Source organism: Myotis daubentonii, chromosome 7 (assembly GCF_963259705.1).
Source record: "Myotis daubentonii chromosome 7, mMyoDau2.1, whole genome shotgun sequence".
NCBI classification, from domain to species: Eukaryota; Metazoa; Chordata; class Mammalia; order Chiroptera; family Vespertilionidae; genus Myotis; species Myotis daubentonii.
In genome coordinates this window covers 76,061,753-76,081,408 of record NC_081846.1, presented here as the reverse complement: position 1 = coordinate 76,081,408, position 19,656 = coordinate 76,061,753, and the positions used below count along the sequence as shown (strand labels likewise).

The 19,656-nt window shown below is 39.6% G+C and overlaps 1 protein-coding gene across 1 annotated transcript in view; it reads left to right on the top strand.

Moving 5' to 3' along the window:
- Positions 1-324: 324 nt before the first annotated feature.
- The window catches only part of THSD7B (thrombospondin type 1 domain containing 7B), a 747,617-nt gene continuing 728,285 nt past the window's right edge, over positions 325-19,656 (top strand). The window contains exon 1 of the mRNA XM_059702510.1: positions 325-464. Coding sequence (XP_059558493.1) covers positions 326-464 — 139 coding nt within the window. The 5' untranslated portion in view covers position 325. The remainder of the gene's footprint in view (positions 465-19,656) is intronic.

Genomic DNA, 19,656 nt, shown 5'->3' with positions numbered 1-19,656 from the left:
TCAAGGAGTTTCGCTAAATAGAAGGTGGGAATCTACCATGTATCTGCCAACGGTCCTTTTAAAAATCAAAGTAAACTGAATGAGGGACTGTGGAGTTTCTAGGATTGATAATGTCTTCATTAGGTATGGAGTGAAAACATGGGTAATTAACTGCTGACCTCACAATGTGTCCTCTCTTTAAGGTAATTGGAAATTTGTAATGCCATCATGATCAAAGTTCTAGCAGTCAACGTGAGTTTTTAGAATCTCTGTACAGAAGAAACTTACCTGATTTTCTTTTTTTCCTTATAGGAATAAGCAAGTCTAGAGGCTGAAAATCTGAAGAATGTTTCCAAAGGGTAATGTGGCTGTCATTTGCTGGGTATGGAGGAACATGAGGAAGCTATTTCTATTCCTTTCTCTCTGGCTGTCCCAGGCAGCTCATTTGGAAGGCAGAAAGGATAATCACTTCATCTGGAAACCAGGTAGGAATGTCCTGGCTGTTCCTTTGTCCCATTTTCATTAGTGAGAAGAATATTCTTTCTCTCCTTGTTCTTATTGGTGGAGTAGTGGGAAATAGCCAGAGAGGAAAACTAGATTCGTCTTCATTAGAATACAACTTACATTTGCTTTTTATTCCTGCATAATTGTCACCTCCATCCTTGATGCTTGTTATCCTTCTGAATTTTCACATTGCTGTAACTAAAGATATGATTTCCTTAGTTACATCTGCTTCTCCTTTGTCAGATATTTTACCACTGTGCAGCACACGTGTTGCCAGAGTGACACCTGAATTTAGCTGGTATCCTTGGCTTCAAATGTCTTGAACCAGTTCCGTGTGTCTCTTTCTTTCAGGGTTCAAACTAGTTAGCTATTTATTATTGACTACTTTCTAATAAACCTGCATCTCTAGGTTTGGGAGCATGAAAAATTTCCCTAACCATTTGGCTTATTAGTTGTGACTATAAAGTCACCTTAATGTGTTCTCTACAAAACCAAATGAATAAGCTGAATTGCGTTCGGAGGCTTTCATATAACTTATGTTCTTCTCTAACTACTTCCTTAATTTGGCTGTAGGAAGGATCTGTTGAATTTAATTTTAAAGGCTGATAATTTATTAACTTGCGTTATGAACCCCAGACATCTTGGTGCTTTGTATCACTGATGTTTTTCTTTGCTCTAGATTTTAATTTTCTTAAAGTTCCATAATCAGATCATATAAAATATGTATTACTGTTTCAAGAGTCCATTCTTGTGAATACAGATAACTTATATACTTAATAACTTGGAATGGGAAATGTGATGTTGTAGAAGATGTATGGTCCTCAAAGAGTTTTCATTTTAGTCTCATCATCTGTAAATTAAATAGACTGCAAATGTATCATGTCAGCATGAAAATATGTATAAAAGATAAATTTATAATATTTAAATGACTTTGCAAAAATGAAGTAAATTATGCTTTCAAGTATATTAAGTAAAAAACCCAGCACCATTAGAGATACAGTCTGGAGGAAAATTTAATTGCATTAAAGTCACTATAAATTAATATAATTGTGGGCTCTAATATCACATTAGTGATTTGCATTTTTTACCATGGTAGTCTTAGGAAGCTTTGGAAATAGTTCTAAAAGTTAATATTGTTTTTCTATGAATCAGGCTATTTTGTTTTAATTATAAAAGACTAAATATTTTATCAAAAAAATCTTTAAATCTTTATTGGTGAAAGTATTACATAGGTCTCCTTTTTTTCCCCATTGACCCTTTCTAGCCTGCCCCCATCCCCCACCCCATTAAGCACATGTATATGACTATACTCCTCTCTAAAGTTCTCAAAAAAGTGCAGTTAAAATGAAAGTAACCAATCTGAAATATGAAGGTGTGAACCATGAGGAAAAAGAAAAGATACCCACTAAGAAGGGCCCCTGGTGGCTAACTGTGCTCAAAATTAAAAACAAAAACAAAAAAACAGCCTAGTGGCCATTTTTTCACAGAGGTCTCCTGCAAACTGCACTTCATGAAGTCAGCACTGAACTGCCTACCTGCATTTTGCTTTTGCCATCTGAGCCAGGCCTTATAAAGGAGTTCCTGCTCCTATTTCAACCAATAGGACTGAGGCTCTCCCCATTCAATCAAAGTTGTGCAGCTCTGGCCAATCAGAGAGGCTCTATTCTGACCAGTCAGGACAGAGCCCTTTGGACTAATCAAACTTCAAGGATTTGGAGTCCTTATTTGCATGAAAATGGGTCAATTAGAGCTGTCCACATAAGCCAGCTCCCCTCTGGCTTAGGGAGTACACTTCCCCTTTACATCAAGGATAAAGTCTTCTGTGTCTCCTTTGCTGAGCTGAAACATGGAAGATGTCTCACGAAAGCAGCTCAAAGCAGAGTAGACAACCAGACCACTGAGGAGCAGAGCTGCACTGTCTAGTCCAGCCGTGGGCAAACTATGGCCCGCGGGCCGGATCCGGCCCGTTTGAAATGAATAAAACTAAAAAAAAAAAGACCGTACCCTTTTATGTAATGATGTTTACTTTGAATTTATATTAGTTCACACAAACACTCCATCCATGCTTTTGTTCCGGCCCTCTGGTCCAGTTTAAGAACCCATTGTGGCCCTCGAGTCAAAAAGTTTGCCCATCCCCGGTCAGTCAGTGCAGGGCCTGGCTCCAGGGCCACCTGGCACTGAGCTATTCTACAGCCATGACACAGCACAATCCAGCTGTTGGGCACTGAATAGTTTCCTTCTCCACCGCACCCCAAGTTGGGGTTCCTGTTGGGGTTGAATTGGTGCCAATGAGCACCTGTTGATAAAGGAGATGTTTTAAGAACATGGGCTCATTTTGAACAAAATTTTAAAAGTAAGCCTGCTTTTCTAAAAGTATTCAATGGAACAGGATGGTACAAATCCACTCTACAATGGATGAATACTTTGTTAATGGTCAAAGTATTTGATTTTACTTTTGCATTGCATATTTATTACTTGTAGTTGACCAGATATTTTTAAAGTAGAAAAAATTTAAAAGATACAAAATTAAAAACAAAAGTTCATACTTGTGTATATAAATCACAAAAAGCACACACACAAAAGTTACTATTATCATTAATTAGGGTTCTGCTGAGAAAATAAATGGCACGTGCAAAGTAAGTAATTAAGAAGAGTTTAATAAAAGGATTATTTGCTCAAGTGAGAAAGTGTGAGCAGGGTTGAAGAATAGCTACAAGGAATTGTAGAGTGCTCCCTGGGCTAGTACTGTATTAACCTTGATGATTTCCGGGTCTGGAGGGGCAAAGAAAGAAAGTGGTTTCTAGAGTCTGGGGAGAAAACTTTATGGAGAGAATGCCAGACACATGCTGTGGCCTTTAGAGGGATCTAATCAACTTGCAGTAGAAGTAGGAAGGGGAATGAACAAACCTTGTCCTTACATCTTCTCCCAGGGCTCTCATTGGCTGACCCCTACCAGAAGCCACAAGGCAAAGGAGCCCATTGATGTGGCCACAAACACAGCCTCCTGGGCAGGGAGCATGGTGAAGGACGGTGGGGAATGTTCATATGAAAATACCAAATTCATACATGTGCATATGTGCATGCATACACACACTTGGCTTCATGCAATCAGTCATGCTTTGCATCTATTTTTGTAGTTTTCTTTTTATCATAGAATGATGTCTTGATGAACGTTACTTTTCAGTTCAAATGGATCGATTTCACCTTCTAATGGTTACATAGTATTCTTCTATATTTTTATTCCATAATTTATTTAATCAGCACCCCATTGCTTTATATTTTTTCCTCTATTGCTTGGAAATTCAGGATATTTTAGTGTTTTGCTATTATACATGATACTGACATGAGTGCAACATTATTTTTAAAGATAAACAATATCCTCCTCAATTTGAGGAGCCATAAGTCCTAGAGCAATTCTGGGTAATCACCTTCAAAGACAACCCGAACGTCTTAGATTCTATTCTCTGCTTATGACTAAGTTTATTATATTTTATTTGGATTTTAAAAAAAAAACTGTACTGCACTGAAATTTACTGAATTCTTTGGAGTGTGTTATCAAATCCAGCCATTCAAGTCCAATGTAATCTGGAGTTGAACAGATTTCCATGGAGACCCAGTTAAATATACTTTGTTTCAGAAACCTAGAAACCATTCTTTGGTTCAGATTGTAGTGTCAACCACTAAAGCTCTTTGCTCGTGTCTGTTGTTTTTCCCCCTGAGTCCATAGATGTTAGTCAACCTCATCCAATTTAGAGGCATATCTAAGTGAGTCCTGGCTTTGGATAAACAATTGGTGGATTGATGGATCCTAGGAGAATGATATATATGTTGCTGAGGATTTCTGTTCTCAGGGAGAGACAAGAGCTGTAGGCTGCAGGGTCATTGATCTGGCAAGGCTGTTGGATGCCTGTCATCATTGTGATGCCATCCTCTGATCTATATTTAGTGTCAGGCAATCTGTCTTGCATGCCAAGAAAGAAGGATCACGTCAGCAAGAACATCAGATAAGGAGTGATGGTGGTGGTTTTAAGTAAGTGTAACTATTCATGTCTGCACACGTTTTAGAGATGAACAGGTCATGTTTCTGAAGTCACAATAACTAATGGTCTCCTTAAAAAAGTCCTCAGTGTTGGAGGGTTCATTCCACTGATACTTGACAAGTCCTTATGATGTGCCAGGTACTGTTACAAGCACATGAGTTAAATGCAGAATAAAATAGACAAATCCTCAGTCTTCATAAACAGGGTGAAAAACACAATCAGGAAGTTAATTGTTATGTGGTGTTAAGTGCTTAGAAAGAAAGCTAAGGCAAGGAGGAGAGACACACAGTGACAGGTGAGAGATGAAAATTAGAAGCAGGTGGGTTATAGGGTGACTCACTGAGGAAGTGGATTTGGGTAGAGACTTGAAGGTAGTGAGGAGACAGTCATGAAGATAGCAGGTGAAGAATATTCCAGATGGAAGGAACTGAGTCAGAGGGCCTTGAGGCAGGAGCATATGTGGCATGTTGAGGACCAGAGAGGAGCCAGAATGTGGAGCAGAGTGAACGTGAGGATTGTGACTGTACAATTGATCAGAGAAGAATGGGGCCTGAATCAGGTATGTCCTCATAGGTCAACAGGCAATAGTGACAATAGTGGCCCATGGGGGAGGAGGAGAGTGCAAAGTGATGAGGGTCAATGGAGAAAAAAGGGGACATCTGTAATACTTTCAACAATAAAGATAAAATTTTTAAAATATACTTTTTGAATTTGCTCTGCATGAGATAGAAAGGCACTGGAGAGTTTTGAGAGAATGGTGACATAATCCAACTTTCTTTTCAGTAAGATTTTAATAGAATCATTGTGGGCAATCAGAATAGTAGAAGGGGGAGACCAATTAGGAGGCAACACAGAAATAAAGAGGAGAGGTTATAACCCGCACCAAGGTCAAGGCAGTGAAGATGGTGGAAAGGTATTGGATTTTGGAAATATTTAAGGCCTTGCTTTTCAACCAGGGGTAATTTTTTCCTGTAGGGCGCACTTGGCAATATTTGGAGATCTTTCTTATTGTCACAGTTGGGGTGTGCTACTGACATCTGTGAGTAGAAGCCAGGGATGCTGCTAACCATCCTATGCACAGGTCAGCTCCCCACAACCAAGAATTATCAGGCCTCACAATGTCAATAGTGCCAGATTGGGAAACCCTGATTTAAAGCTATGTGGATTTACTGATGTACAGAAGGGCAAGAGATACTAGGGTGATACGGAAGTTATGCCCTGAGCCACTGGAAGAGTCAGTTTGTCATCATTTAATATGGACTGACTACGGAGGAGCTGGTGTGGAGGGAATATTAGGACATTGGTATTGGGTGTGTTAAAGTTTTGAGTCTGTTAGAAATTTCTGTGGAGATGTTGACCAGGTAGTTGAATATGTGGATCTGAATTCAGGAGAAAGGTCTTTCTTAGAGATGTGAATCTGGACATCACTAGCAAAGAGGTAGAATTTCAATGTGTAGCCTTAGAAATGAAGTGGTAGCCTTGAAATTTATGATTCTGTATATGTAGAGAATACATTTCCACAATGTACTTCCTTTGGGCCAAATGACATTTAAAAAATTATTGTGGTAAAATACACATAACATAAACTTTACCATTTTAACCATTTAAAAGTATAAAATCCAGTGACATTTAGTATATTCACAATGTGATAGAAACATCACCATTGTGTGGTTTTAGAACATTTTCATCATTCCAAATTACATTTGCAAGTGAGTTTATGATAAAGACTGAAAACATTTTGTGCTATGAATAGTGAGGTCTGAACGAAAAAAATACATATTTTTCTTTGTGAGGGGTTCTTTTAATTGTCTTAAGTCATCCTAAGAGATCACTTTAGTGTATTAGACAGATCTAGGGCCTTGTACACATGCAGACCCACTTTCAAATCCTGTCTCTAAACAGAAGAAAGATATTGCACCTCTCTGAGCTCTATTTACCATCTGAAATTGTGGGTAATAAATACTTCACAGACTGTTTTGAAAATTAAGTAAAATAATATATTGAAATAGCTAGTGTATAGTGTCTACTCAATAAATGTTAGCTATTATTTGTCATTATATAATTAGAGGCCCAGTACACGAAATTTGTGCACTGGGGGGCGGGGTCCCTCAGCCCGGTCTGCACCCTTTTCATTCCAGGACATCCCTCTTGCAATCCAGAATCGCTGGCTCCTAACCGTTCATCTGCCTGCCTGCCTGGTTGCCCCTAACTCCCCTCCCCTGCCAGCCTGGTCGCCCCTATCCACCTCTGCCTCAGTCCTGCCACCCTGCTTTGTCCAGAAGGACGTCCAGAAGGGTTTCCAGAAGATGTTCAGTCTAATTAGCATATTACTTTTATTAGTATAAATAATTTGATGTTTAAAATAGTCTTGATTTTATGCTTTTCAATTTATACATATTTCTCTTCCTTAAACACATAACAGAGAAAGCTCAGTTTGATAGCTATATGGATTTTTAAAAATTATAGTTTTATTGATTTCAGAGAGGAAAGGAGAAGGGGAGGGAGAGAGAAAGAGAGAGAGAGAGAGAGAGAGAGAGAGAGAGAGAGAGAGAGAGAAACATCAGTGATGATAGAGAATCATTGATAGGCTGCCTCCCACATGCCCCCTGTTGGGGATTGTGCCCACAAACCAAGCAAGTGCCCTTGACTGGAATTGAACCCAGGACCCTTCAGTCTGTAGGCAGTCGCTCTATCCACTGAGCCAAACCAGCTAGCGCAATAGCAATATAGATTTTATTAATAACTTGTCTAATTTCGCTGACTGTTTGCTAGTAGGTCTGAAACTTTCTATATGACAGACTCTGAGAAAGTTATAATTTCAGTAGCTCCTTCACAGTGAATAAAAGGGATCAAAATAATCACCTATATTCTAGGAAATAAGTAGATAAGTTGGAATTAATCTTCTTAGGAGAAAAAAAAAGAGAGACTATGAAAATAAAATAAATTAAGGAAAAAGAATCTTACATAGTTAATAGTTATAGCTTAAATAATAATATTTTCATTGTGGAAAATACTTTGAGATAAAATTTATATATAAAAAGATGTATATTTTAAGTTTAGAAATCTTAGAGAAAATCAAATGTTCTTAGCAGGGAACTAATTTTGAATATGAGCTAGAAATCCATGAAATATTTCTCCTGGGAATCTGATTAAATTGAAATCATTTTAATTATTTTTATGGATATTAATTTATCTTAGAGGCATGTGTATAATGAACTCTCAGTGGTGTTATTTCTGTGATATCAAAAGCATAGGCAAATATGGCATATGATTCATGGCTGAAAGTTCTAATTATTTTTCTTAGAGACCATAAGTACTAATTTTATCATGGCCCTGATAAGTCTGAAACAGTCTATATAACCCAAGTAATCTATCTATAATAATAAAAAGGTAATATGCTAATTAGATCAGACATCTTCCAGACATCCTTCTGGACGTCCTTCCGGACAAAGCCACAGTGGAGGGAGCCGAGGTAGAGGCAGTTAGGGACTACCAGGCCAGTAGGGGAGAGCAGTTAGGGATGACCAGGCTAGCAGGGGAGGGCAGTTAGGGGTGACCAGGCATGCAGAGTGGTTAGGGGTGATCAGGCAGGCAGGCAGGCAGTTGAGCAGTTAGGACCCAGCGGTCCCAGATTATGAGAGGGATGTACCAGATTACCAGAGGGACATCCCCTGATGGGTTCCGGAATGGAGAGGGTGCAGCCTGGGCTGAGGGACCCCACCCCTGCCCCCATGTACAAATTTTGTTCACCGGGCCTCTAGTCCTATCTAATAATAGACAAATATGGTAATTAACCATACTTCCGCTACCATCACCATTGGCTGATCAGCGTGATATGCAAATTAACCACCAATAAAGATGGCGGCTAATTTGCATACTGAAGGCAGGGCGGGACACCGGGAGCCGCCATCCAGTCCCCCATGTGTGACCCCAGGAGCCGCTGGAAAGCCAGGCCGCAGGCAAGGCAGCCCCCCGGGACCCAGAAGCCACCTTGCCTGCCGCCCGTGATTGTGATCGTGATCGTGATCATGATCAGAGAGCCAGGCCGCAGGCAAGGCGGCCCCCTGGGATCCAGGGGCCTGTCGGCGAGGTCTGCAGGCGAAGCAGTGATCAAGCTATGAGGGGAAGGATGGGGGGCAGAAGGAGCTACAGAAGTAGCTCTGGATAGAGACTGAAGACTCCTACTGGAGCGAGGAGCAAAGACTGAAGGCTCCAGCCGCAGAGAAGACTGTGTCCAGAGCGAAGATGGAAGGAGGTGGCCAGAGTGAAGGTCTGGGTCCCAGGTGCCAGAGGAAAACTGGTGCTGGCAGCCAGGGGAAAGAAGGCCTATTGCATGAATCTTTGTGCAAGGGGCCTCTAGTCTTACCTAATAACAGACAAACATGCAAATTGACTGTACCTTCGCTATGCCCAAGTCATGCCAACGAGACAATCAGAGCGACTATATACAAATTAACCCAACCAAGATGGTGGCCGGCAGCCATGGAGCTGGAGCAAGCAGGAGGCTTTCAGCTCTTTCAGGGGGCAGATGCTCAATGCAGGAGCTGTCCCCTGTTGGTCAGTGCACTCCCACGGGGGAGCTCTGCTCAGCCACAAGCCAGGCTGACAGCTGCCAGCACAGCGGTGGTGGCGGGAGCCTCTCCTGCCTCCTCAGCAGCACTAAGGATGTCCGACTGAAGCTTAAGCCTGCTCCCTGCTGGCAAGTGGACATCCCCCAAGGGCTGCCGGGCTGCCAGAGGGATGTCTGACTGCCAGTGTGGGCCCGATCCCCCAGGGAGCAGGCCTAAGCCAGCAGGTGGACATCCTCCGAGGGGTCCCAGACTTAAGAGGGCATAGGCCGGGCTGAGGGACACCCCGCCCCCGAGTGCACAAATTTTTGTGCACCAGGCCTCTAGTACATATATAAAAGCCCAGAGACCTGGCAAATCAACTGGAACAACCAGAACCACCAGTCGACCAGTCGCTACGATGCGCACTGACCATCAGGGGGCAGACGCTTAATGGAGGAGCTGTCCCCTGGTGGTCAGTGTGCTCCCACAGTGGGAGTGCCGCTCAGCCAGAAGCTAGGCTCATGGCTGATGAGCACAGCTGTAGTGGCCAGAGCCTCTCCAGACTCTGCCGCAGCACTACCAACCTGTGGCAGCACCGCAGCAGCCGAGAGGAGCATGAGCCGTGCGGTACCCAGCACTGGTTTCTCCCTGCTGCTTGGTGCACTCCTACATCCCTCGGGGGATGTCTGACTGCTGGGGATCAGGCCTAAACCGACAGTCAGACATCCCCGAGGGGTTCCAGATTGCTATTTAACCGTTGGTGGTTTCCTGAAGGCCTTTGAAAAACCTCTCTCTGGGAGGCTTTCCTTTCCCCCCTAGCAGCACGCAATTCAAAGGTGCTAGCCATGGAGCTGCCCGCCATGGAGCCACCCAAATCCTTCCCTGCACCCAGTTGGATTGAGTCTGGCACATGGCAGGGCGGAACACCCAGAGCTGCTGCCTGCAGGCGGGAAGCTGTTAGGGGTGGGATGTGGATGCAGGGGCTTTGGAGCTGGACCACCCGGTCCCCAGTGCACTCTCCACCTGGAGACATCAGCTGCAGACCTCTGCCCCCATTAACTGGCTCAGTGGAGGGTGGAAAGTGACCCAGGAGGGTGAAGAAATGAAACTTGGGGCGAGTACCACAGGTTCAGTCCCCATGACCTTCTCCTCTGGGATAATGCTGTGCTCCCTAACCTCCCATGCACCAAGATATAAATGTGGATTCTCAAAGGCAGGCCCCTGAGGAGCTTCAACTGAGGGGGACCAGAGGGGTTATTCACTTCTGACAACCCCAGCCTTTGCTTTAAGGCTGCATTCTCCCTCCCTAACACATGTTTCTTGAAGTACACAATGGTTTGTGTTTAGACATGCGATAAACATGGGGAAAGCAAAGTTTTGTGCTTTAGAATAAAGGAGTCTGGAGTCTTTGGGGGGGGTCTCTCTTTCTCTCTCTCTCTCTCTCTCTCTCTCTCTCTCTCTCTCTCTCTCTCACACACACACACACACACACACACACACACACACACACACACACCTTCCTCCCTTCTTCCTTGGCCCATCCCCCAAGGGATCCTGGATTGTGACAGGGCTCAGGCCAGGCTCAGGGACCCCACCTCCATGCACAAATTTCATGCACCGGGCCTCTAGTATAAAATAAATAACTCTCCCTTTCCCCCCTAAAGAGCACTATAATGTATGCTCCCTGAGGACAGAGATCTTTGCTGGTTTTATTTACTGATAAATTCCAAGTACCAACAACATAAATAGCTGTTATATGAAATATTCCCAGTGCATTAAGTACAGTGCATTGAGGACCTCTGATGATGATGATGATGATGATGATGATGATGATGATGATGATTGTGTGTGTGTGTGTGTGTGTGTGTATTTAGGAAGGTGAGAAGTGATAAGACTGAAGAAAAAGAAAGTATGATCCCCATTATTCTAGAACTTGAAATAAATATTCAGGAGATAATATACAATGAATGCAAACCAAAATCAAATTTATAAATCAGTAAATATAAAAATAAATTATCCATATTTCCTTACTGTTTGGCTCCAGTATCATTTCTGATTATCTCTGGGAAAGATGAACACGGTTTCGATAAAAAGAAATAGGTACACAGGGAAGAAAGTCAACTATTACTACAGTTGTTATGAGATGTAGATGCCAGTCACCTTCCAGTCTGTTTCCACAGAGGCAGCCAGTTTCAACTCCTTTTTCTGTTTATTCCTATGTTCACCTCCTTATCTCCATAATATACTCATTATTGGTATTTCTTGATTTAGAAATATTGGATATTTCCTAGTGATTTTATGTTATCTTAATTTAAGATTTAGCTCTCATCTTACTACCTACTTTCCTTTTTTAATTGCCTCTCTTCAAAAATATTTACATCAAAATAGTTAAATTATTGAGCAATGCTTATATTATTATGTCTGCATGGCTATTGTTCTCCACTGTGCCAGGCAGGGCACTATGCTTTCGTATCCTTTAATCATTTTTTTTCTTTCAGCTTTTTACTTTACATAGAACTTTTATTTTTTAAAAAACCCTCATCTTTTCTTTTGCTTCACCTTCTTTGAGCTTACATACCCATTTTTAATTTTTTTGACATACTCATGCACTGCTCCCAACCTTGTCATGTGTTTCCTTTGGGCGTCCCTTCCCCCTGATGCAGTGTGGCTTGATGCACAGTTGTCATCTTTGGAACCTCCTTGCATTTCTCACCTTGCACCCCGTTGCTTTATTTTCTGATACTGCTCATCTTATCGTGCAGAACTGCCCAAATAAGGTACTTCGGAGTAATTTTTCACATCTGAAAGGGTCTCTGTGCTTGTCATATCTTGACGGATAGCTTGCATGTGGAGTTCAAGGTTAAAAAGCATGTTTCCTTCCGAATTTTGAAGGAAATTCTGTGTTCCAGCCTCCAGTGTTGTTACTAAGAAGTTTTATGTTATTCTCATCTCATCTCTTTGCGCCTTGCCTGTTTGTTTTCCTCTCTGGACTTTCCTTTTTACCATGAAATTCTGAAATTTCAAGATTACATACTTTGGCCAAAACTGGTTTGGCTCAGTGGATAGAGCGTCGGCCTGTGGACTGAGGGGCCCCAGGTTCGATTCCGGTCTGGGGCATGTGCCTTGGTTGCGGGCACATCCCCAGTGGGAGATGTGCAGGAGGCAGCTGACCGATGTTTCTCTCTCATTGATGTTTCTAACTCTCTATCTCTCTCGCTTCCTCTCTGTAAAAAATCAATAAAATATATTAAAAAAAAAAGATTACATACTTTGGCATGAGTCCTTTCTCCTGTCTCCTGTACTGTGTTGGCCATAGGAGGATATTTCAATCACTATGCCAATGTCCTACAGTTCTGATATATATATATATAATATTTTTTCCTATGATTCGACCCCCTCTTGTCTCCGTTTCTTCGGAACCTCCTTAGAAGATATTGTACCTCTCTAACTGATCCTCAACTTTTAGGTATTTTTCTACTTTTTCTTTTGTTTGTATTTTTCTAATTTCTAAAATTTTTATCATCCTTCTTCTTTCAGCTCTTTCAGTTTATTTGCTCTTCTCAAGAATGTCCTCGGAGGAGTTGGATTTTGCTGTCTGTAGAGATTGAGGAAAAGACAGAGGAAGGGATCTGAGGGGTTAATTAATTTCATTTATAGACTTTTAATTATTCCCCATCAAGCCACAAGCTTTCCTCCTTCCACTGTCTCTAGATCCCAGACCTTCTCAGGTTCTGCAAGTACAAATGGGCTTTACCTGTTGTTGTTGCTGCCAGACTCTTCTGTGGGCCCCTAGCCTTCAGCTTCCTTCCCATTGGCAGGGTGCTTACTGCTCTATTTGCTCTCTGTTCTCTGTCTCTAGCCCTGTGTTCTTGACCCTTATTGAGTTATATCTTTTAATGCCTTTACTGTCATTTCAGTGGGGTATTAGGAGATTAAGAGGGAGTGAAAATATATATTTGTGTCATGTCCCTCAGTTAATGGGAAGTCTTCTCTCTATTGCTTTGTATTGGTTAAGCTTATTTTCTTAGCAAAAAAATGAATGTGAATTAACCATCTCATCCTTATGTTTCTTTTGCTTTTTGAGTTTCTCTGGTAACCAAACTGTGGTTACTGTAGGGAATCTGAAATACTATTACCCCCTTATATTGATCACTTTTGCCCCAAAAGAGGAAAATAATAAACTATTGTGGGAGTAAGTAGTTTTGGATTTCACTCATGGATACACTTCACTACAAAGGAAACAAGAAATTGGAAGAATGACATATGGATACTGGTGTGTGTGTGTGTGTGTGTGTGTGTGTGTGTGTGTGTGTGTGTTTCCTCAGGGTTAATAATTTTTTAATTGAATGCAGCTGCTCAAAGATTTTTGTTGCTTAGCATATGCACTATGTTGAAAAGAAGTGGCTGCATTTTTAATTTTTAAAGAAAACCATTTGAGGCTTAATTACTGAGCTATATTTTTAAAGAACCCGTGAACAATAAAGATGCTGATGCTACATGCTAAGCAGAGTGATGGAGTTCAGAGCACGGACACTGGGTCAGACTGAGTGCTAAGCTAAGCTGTGGGCAGCCTCAATTTTATGCCTTTGCTTTCTCATCAGTAAATGGGAATAAATGAGAAAATCTGAATAAAACATAGTTCATACTCGGAGTACATTATCTATACTCAAAATAAATATTACATGATCAAAGTCATAATTAAGTACTCAATTAATATTATTTTTATTTTTGTTCAATGGTTGCTGCTTTATGAGACATATGTCCTTCCCACCTTCTGACATGTAGGATATATTTTAGTTTGGATATATAAACATATACCTATAGTAAATATCATTTCTTTTAAATGGTCATTTGTTATTAGTTTACTTCACTTTAAAGTTTATTTTCTAAAATAAGTATTTCCATTTTATTGCTTATTTCTAGTGGTATTCCTCATGTTCTTTAGCTTTTCAAGTATTGGGCCTCTAATATTTCCCCTGACATTTCCATTCATAACACTCTGTACTATTGTTTTAAAAACAAGGGCTATGGGATTCTATCAGAGCGATTACCAGGCAGAATGCAATCTCAGATATTTCTCAAGAGCCAAGAACGTGTGGCCTGTTTGACCAAACCTGGGTTTGAATTTAGATGGGTCCATAAGATTGACTTCTTCCATCTTCAGACTTAAATGATAAAAAGCAAGCATGGAAGCAACACTTTTATATTTGGCAATAGATCAAATATTATTATATTTTAATACCTTTTCTTTTATTTATCTTATGTGGTCCTCACAACACCTGAGATGTAGGCAGAGTAAGAACCTCAATTTATCCTACAGGAAGAGACCAAGTTTGAAGAGCACACATATTGAGTAATGGAACCGAGACTAGCCCAGTACCCTTTCCCTACTTGAATCTTCATTTTTCAAAGGTCTTTGGTTTTCTGCTTTTGAAACTTTGAATTGAAACTGCTTATGATGTTGCTGTTCTCAGTAGAGGGGCTCATGAACCAAAAATATTACTACTTTTTAAACATTCCTCAGATGTCATGTTAATTGGTTATCATTTTGGTGGCTAATAATCCAGAAACATGTTTTATAAGTGGAGGCTTCTTTTTTACAGCATTCTACGCTGTTACGATACTATAATTTTTAGCATGAAAGATTATTTTTGATAACTTTATTGAAGCACAATTTATATACCCCAAATATACTCATTTAAAATGTACATTTCAACTATTGTAACTACATTTACTAAGTTGTGCAACCCTCATCACAATCTAACCTCACAGTTAATCCTGTTCCCACCCCAGCCTTAGGCAACCACTGGTCTAGGCTCTGTCTCTATAGATTTGCCTTTTCTGGAAATGTCATACAAATGTAATAACTCAGGATGCATTATTTTTTGTGATTGAATAACATTTTAACTTTAAATTATAGCATATAGCAATATTTCATTCCTTTATATTGCTGAATAGTACATTCTCTATTGATATAGCATTTTTTTTATTTATTCATGAGTTGGTGGACATTTGGTTTGTTTCCACATACTTGGCTGCTATGCTTTCCTCATTGAATTGACTTGGCATATTTGTGAGGATCAGCTAACCATAAATACAAGGCTTTATTTCTGGACTTTGAGCTCTGTTCCACTGAGCTATGCTATCCCTGTGCCAGTACTACACTGTCTTGATAACCAAAGCTTATCATGATAATTTTATAATAAATTTTAATATTGGGAAGTGAAAATCCTTCAACTTTTTTCTTCTTAAACATTGCTTTTGTTATTCTGACTCTTTTGCATTTCCTTTTCAATTTTAGGGTAAAATTGTCAATTTCTGCATGAAAGCCTGCTGGGATTTTCATACAGAAAATGATGAATCTATAGATCAATCTAGAAATAATTGCCATCAAAAGAATATTGAGTCTTCCAATCTATGAACATAGAGTATTTTCAATGTATACACCTTTGTTAAGTTTATTCATAAACTTATTCATTTTTAATGGAGTTGTCTTCATTTTATTTTAAGATTGTTTACTGTTGTAAAAAATTCTTCACTGCTAGTACAAAGAGATACACTGGTATTTAATACAGATTTTCTGTCTTGCCATGAGTGGTTATGAAGCTTACTATTCAGTGTTTAAGCTATTACTCCAGGTTGTAAAATTGATAATACTAGGGAGCTATCTAAACTTTTTTGGACTTTCTGGATATTAAGTGTAGGATGTTTGCAGTACTTCTGACCTAACTTTGCTTGCAGTACTTTCCGCCTAACACAGTGATGGCGAACCTTTCGAGCTCGGCGTGTCAGCATTTCGAAAAACCCTAACTTAACTCTGGTGCCGTGTCACATATAGAAATATTTTGATATTTGCAACCATAGTAAAACAAAGACATATTTTTGATATTTATTTTATATATTTAAATGCCATTTAACAAAGAAAACTCAACCAAAAAAATGAGTTCACGTGTCACCTCTGACATGCATGTCATAGGTTCGACATCACTGGCCTAACAGAAGCTTGTATTGTGTTAAAACTCACTTGGGCCGAAACCGGTTTGGCTCAGTGGATGGAGCGTCGGCCTGCGGACTGAAAGGTCCCAGGTTCGATTCCGGTCAAGGGCTTGTGCCTGGGTTGCGGGCCCATCCCCAGTAGGAGATGTGCAGGAGGCAGCTGATCGATGTTTCTCTCTCATCGATGTTTCTAGCTCTCTATCTCTCTCCCTTCCTCTCTGTAAAAAATCAATAAAAATATATTAAAAAAACAAAAAACAAAAAAAACTCACTTGGGACATAATACTTGGGTCCTGAGCCTCTTAATGATCACTGCTATCTCTTACATTCAGAAGGCCTCTCCTAGCATCTTATTATGGCAAGAATCTTCTTTTCCAGCAAACAAATCAGTAGAACAAATATCCTTTAAATTACCAATGAACCATGGTAAGAAAAATACCACTAGTTAAATATATAGACTAACACAAAACAGAATCTGGTCTTTTAGCTTATATTGTCGAGAGTACCTAGTTTGAGAGCTATTGTGATTCTGTTTCTTTAAGCTCTCTTCAAAGATCAATCCTAACGCCGATGTCTGGTGCTCTATAATTCTAGCCTCGTGGGAGTTAAATTTCTTGTTTTTGTTTTAGTATTTCTCAATATTGTATATTATTAAATACTTTAACTACAATTGATCAATCAACTGTATGGCATAAATATGTTTATTGCATTCATAAATGTGATTTTGAAACTGTATTTTGGCACTGTAATTTTTCTTCTAAGAACACCTGCCCAATTTTATAAGGTAAATCTATTGAACAATGTATTTCAATTAACATGAATCAATATTGTATAAAAATATGCCTATAGTTTCCAGTGAAACACAGCTATATTTACTGTCCAGAAATAGTGGGAGGTTTTAAAAAGTTCAAAAAGTACAAGTAAGTGAGAATCTTGTGGATGACATTTCAGTGAGTTTATGTTATAGTTGTAAGTGGGGCTCCTAAAGTCGCTGGTGGAGAAATTTCAAGATTATGAATAACTAGACATTCATATATTTGATACTTCCCAGCATTTATAGTAACTTCAGAAAATCAGATGGATTCTGATTTTCCTAGGAGAATATTACATGTTGAGTATTGTAAATTGATGTTAAGATCCAATCATTGAATAATTTAAACAAAGTGTGAGTTCTGTACTTGTTGGCGTGTTTTGAGTATGCTGGTAGAATCTTAGCTGTCAGCTCCCTGCACATAAGCACGTCTGTATGGCTAGACATGAAAAATCACATTTCACATTAGAACTTAATAAAAACTTCCCTAATCTGAACACTAAGCTCTACTCCCTGTGCGATTAGTGGTTTCATTTCTTTCCCAGCAGTTGGGTAATGATTATGGCTCCAGATGCAATGAGAGTGATAAAGAGATTGATTAATTTCACTTGAAAGGGTATATGTTCAAAGAGAATCCAATCGGAACGCCATGAATGAAGATCGGACATGTTGGCAGCTGAGAGGTGCACCCTTACTCTGTGTCCTATTGCTGCTGAGAGTAGATCCAATGGGATCTCTATCCACTTGGCCCTATAGACTGTGGAGTCCTGCTCATAGCTCAGTATACATGTGTGCAGTGTATCTGTTCTTACTGCCTTTCTCTGTCTTTGTAATACACGACCAGTGACAGAAAGATTCCTCTGTCTTCTTTACCCTAGGGATGCCTTTGAGTTGTGTGTTGTTATTGATCAATACAAATAAGATTTCCTCCAAACTAGGGCTTAATGCAGAACACACACACACACACACACACACACACACACACACACCAAAACCTCTCTATATTTTAGTGTGGAAAACATTTTGAATATTAAAGCAGTGTGATCACAAAGAAAAGCCCTTGATTACATTTTATAAAAATCAATAAAGGGTCTATTTATTTAATGCTTTGTCAGCTTATATTTATTTGATACTTCATATTGCCAAGGACACTTCATCATAAATAAGACTTTCCCATACTACTCTTTTTATTTTCATGCACTCTGCAACTTTTTAAATACTTTTGACAATTTAAAAGTGATTGAAAACTTACTTTTAAGAGAAAAATAAAACATCTAAAATGTTAATGAAAGAAAGATGCATAGTTGTGATTTTAGCATGGATCTTGAATGTAGTGAGTTTTGTTTTTGCTTCTGTAAATCAGCAGGCATATGCTCTTGGATAAAGAAAGTGCATGCATTCTCCTCTTGGAAAAGTCTCACGTACAAATCTCTATCATAAGGCATAAGGTGAGAGAACTATATACATTCATGATACTTCTTAGAAAACTCACAATTTTTACTCAGTGATTCTATAAATCTGGAAAGTGTTCTCATTTATTGGATTTTCTGATTGTTTTTATTTTAATATACTTTTATTGATTTCAGAGAGGAAGGGAGAAGGAGAGAGATAGAAACATCAATGGTGAGAGAGAATCATTGATTGGCTACCTCCTGCACACCCCACACTGGGGATCAAGCCTGCAACTTGGGCTTGTGCCCTTGGCTGGAATCAAACCTGGGACCCTTCAGTCCACAGGCCGATGCTGTATACACTGAGCCAAACCAGCTAGGGGTGATTGTTTTAATAGAGAATAGTATTGTTCTGAAATATCTTAGGTTCTTTTTCTTGCCTGTATGCTTGAAGGTTAAGATTCTATTCATGCATCAGACAGTCCTTGGGTGTCACTATATGACAAGTGCTGTGCTAGGAGAGTTGCAAAGTGGAGCAAGACACAGTTCCTGTATCAAGTGGGACTTTCCTGACCCCCAACTTGGAGCATGTAGACTGCCCCCCTCAAAGGCCCATGCTCTCAGAACACAAAGGATTTCCCTCTAAGTTATATTGATGCAAAACTTTGGATGTCTTAAGAATATATCCTTTCCTCAGTGCTTATTTTTTAACACTAGAATATCACCCGAGAAAGCCCAAGTGCTTCCTAATCATTAAATAATGAAATAGACAATAAAGTTGGTAACGGTGGGTAACAAGATAAGTGGAAAGGGGACATTTGAGAAGAATTGTATGGGTATTTAAACAATCCTCAGCACTTAGGTTATGTTTTAAAAACTACTGGGGGATGCAATGTAGTTCTTTAAGCCACTCTGATATTTGGATGACTTTCTATTGGGGTGAATTTTGACGAGAAGAGATTCCCCCAGGGAGTTATATTTATAACACTTAAAAGAAACTGTGTTCTCACCAGGATTTTTACAAATCAATTTTTAAAAAAGGTTTTTTTGAAAAGTAGTTTGTATTCAATATTAAAGCCAGTGATACATTAAAAGTTAGGTGTTACCATATATTATTCCATCTTTGTTAGAATCTCTGATTTGTTTGCCCTTGATTAATTTGGAAATAGATAGGCCAGCTTTCAGAGGAGGAGAATGATCTAATTATTACAGAACCCAAGGCCCAAAATCAGATTTAAAGGTATGTTGAAAGTGTTCAGAATGAATTAGTGAACAGATGTAGAATATGTGTTGCTGATACTTGATACTCACATGCTGACCCTAAAGTAACGCATTTCCTTTTAGGTCATTTTATTTTATTTTATTTTATTTAGGTCCATCTGATT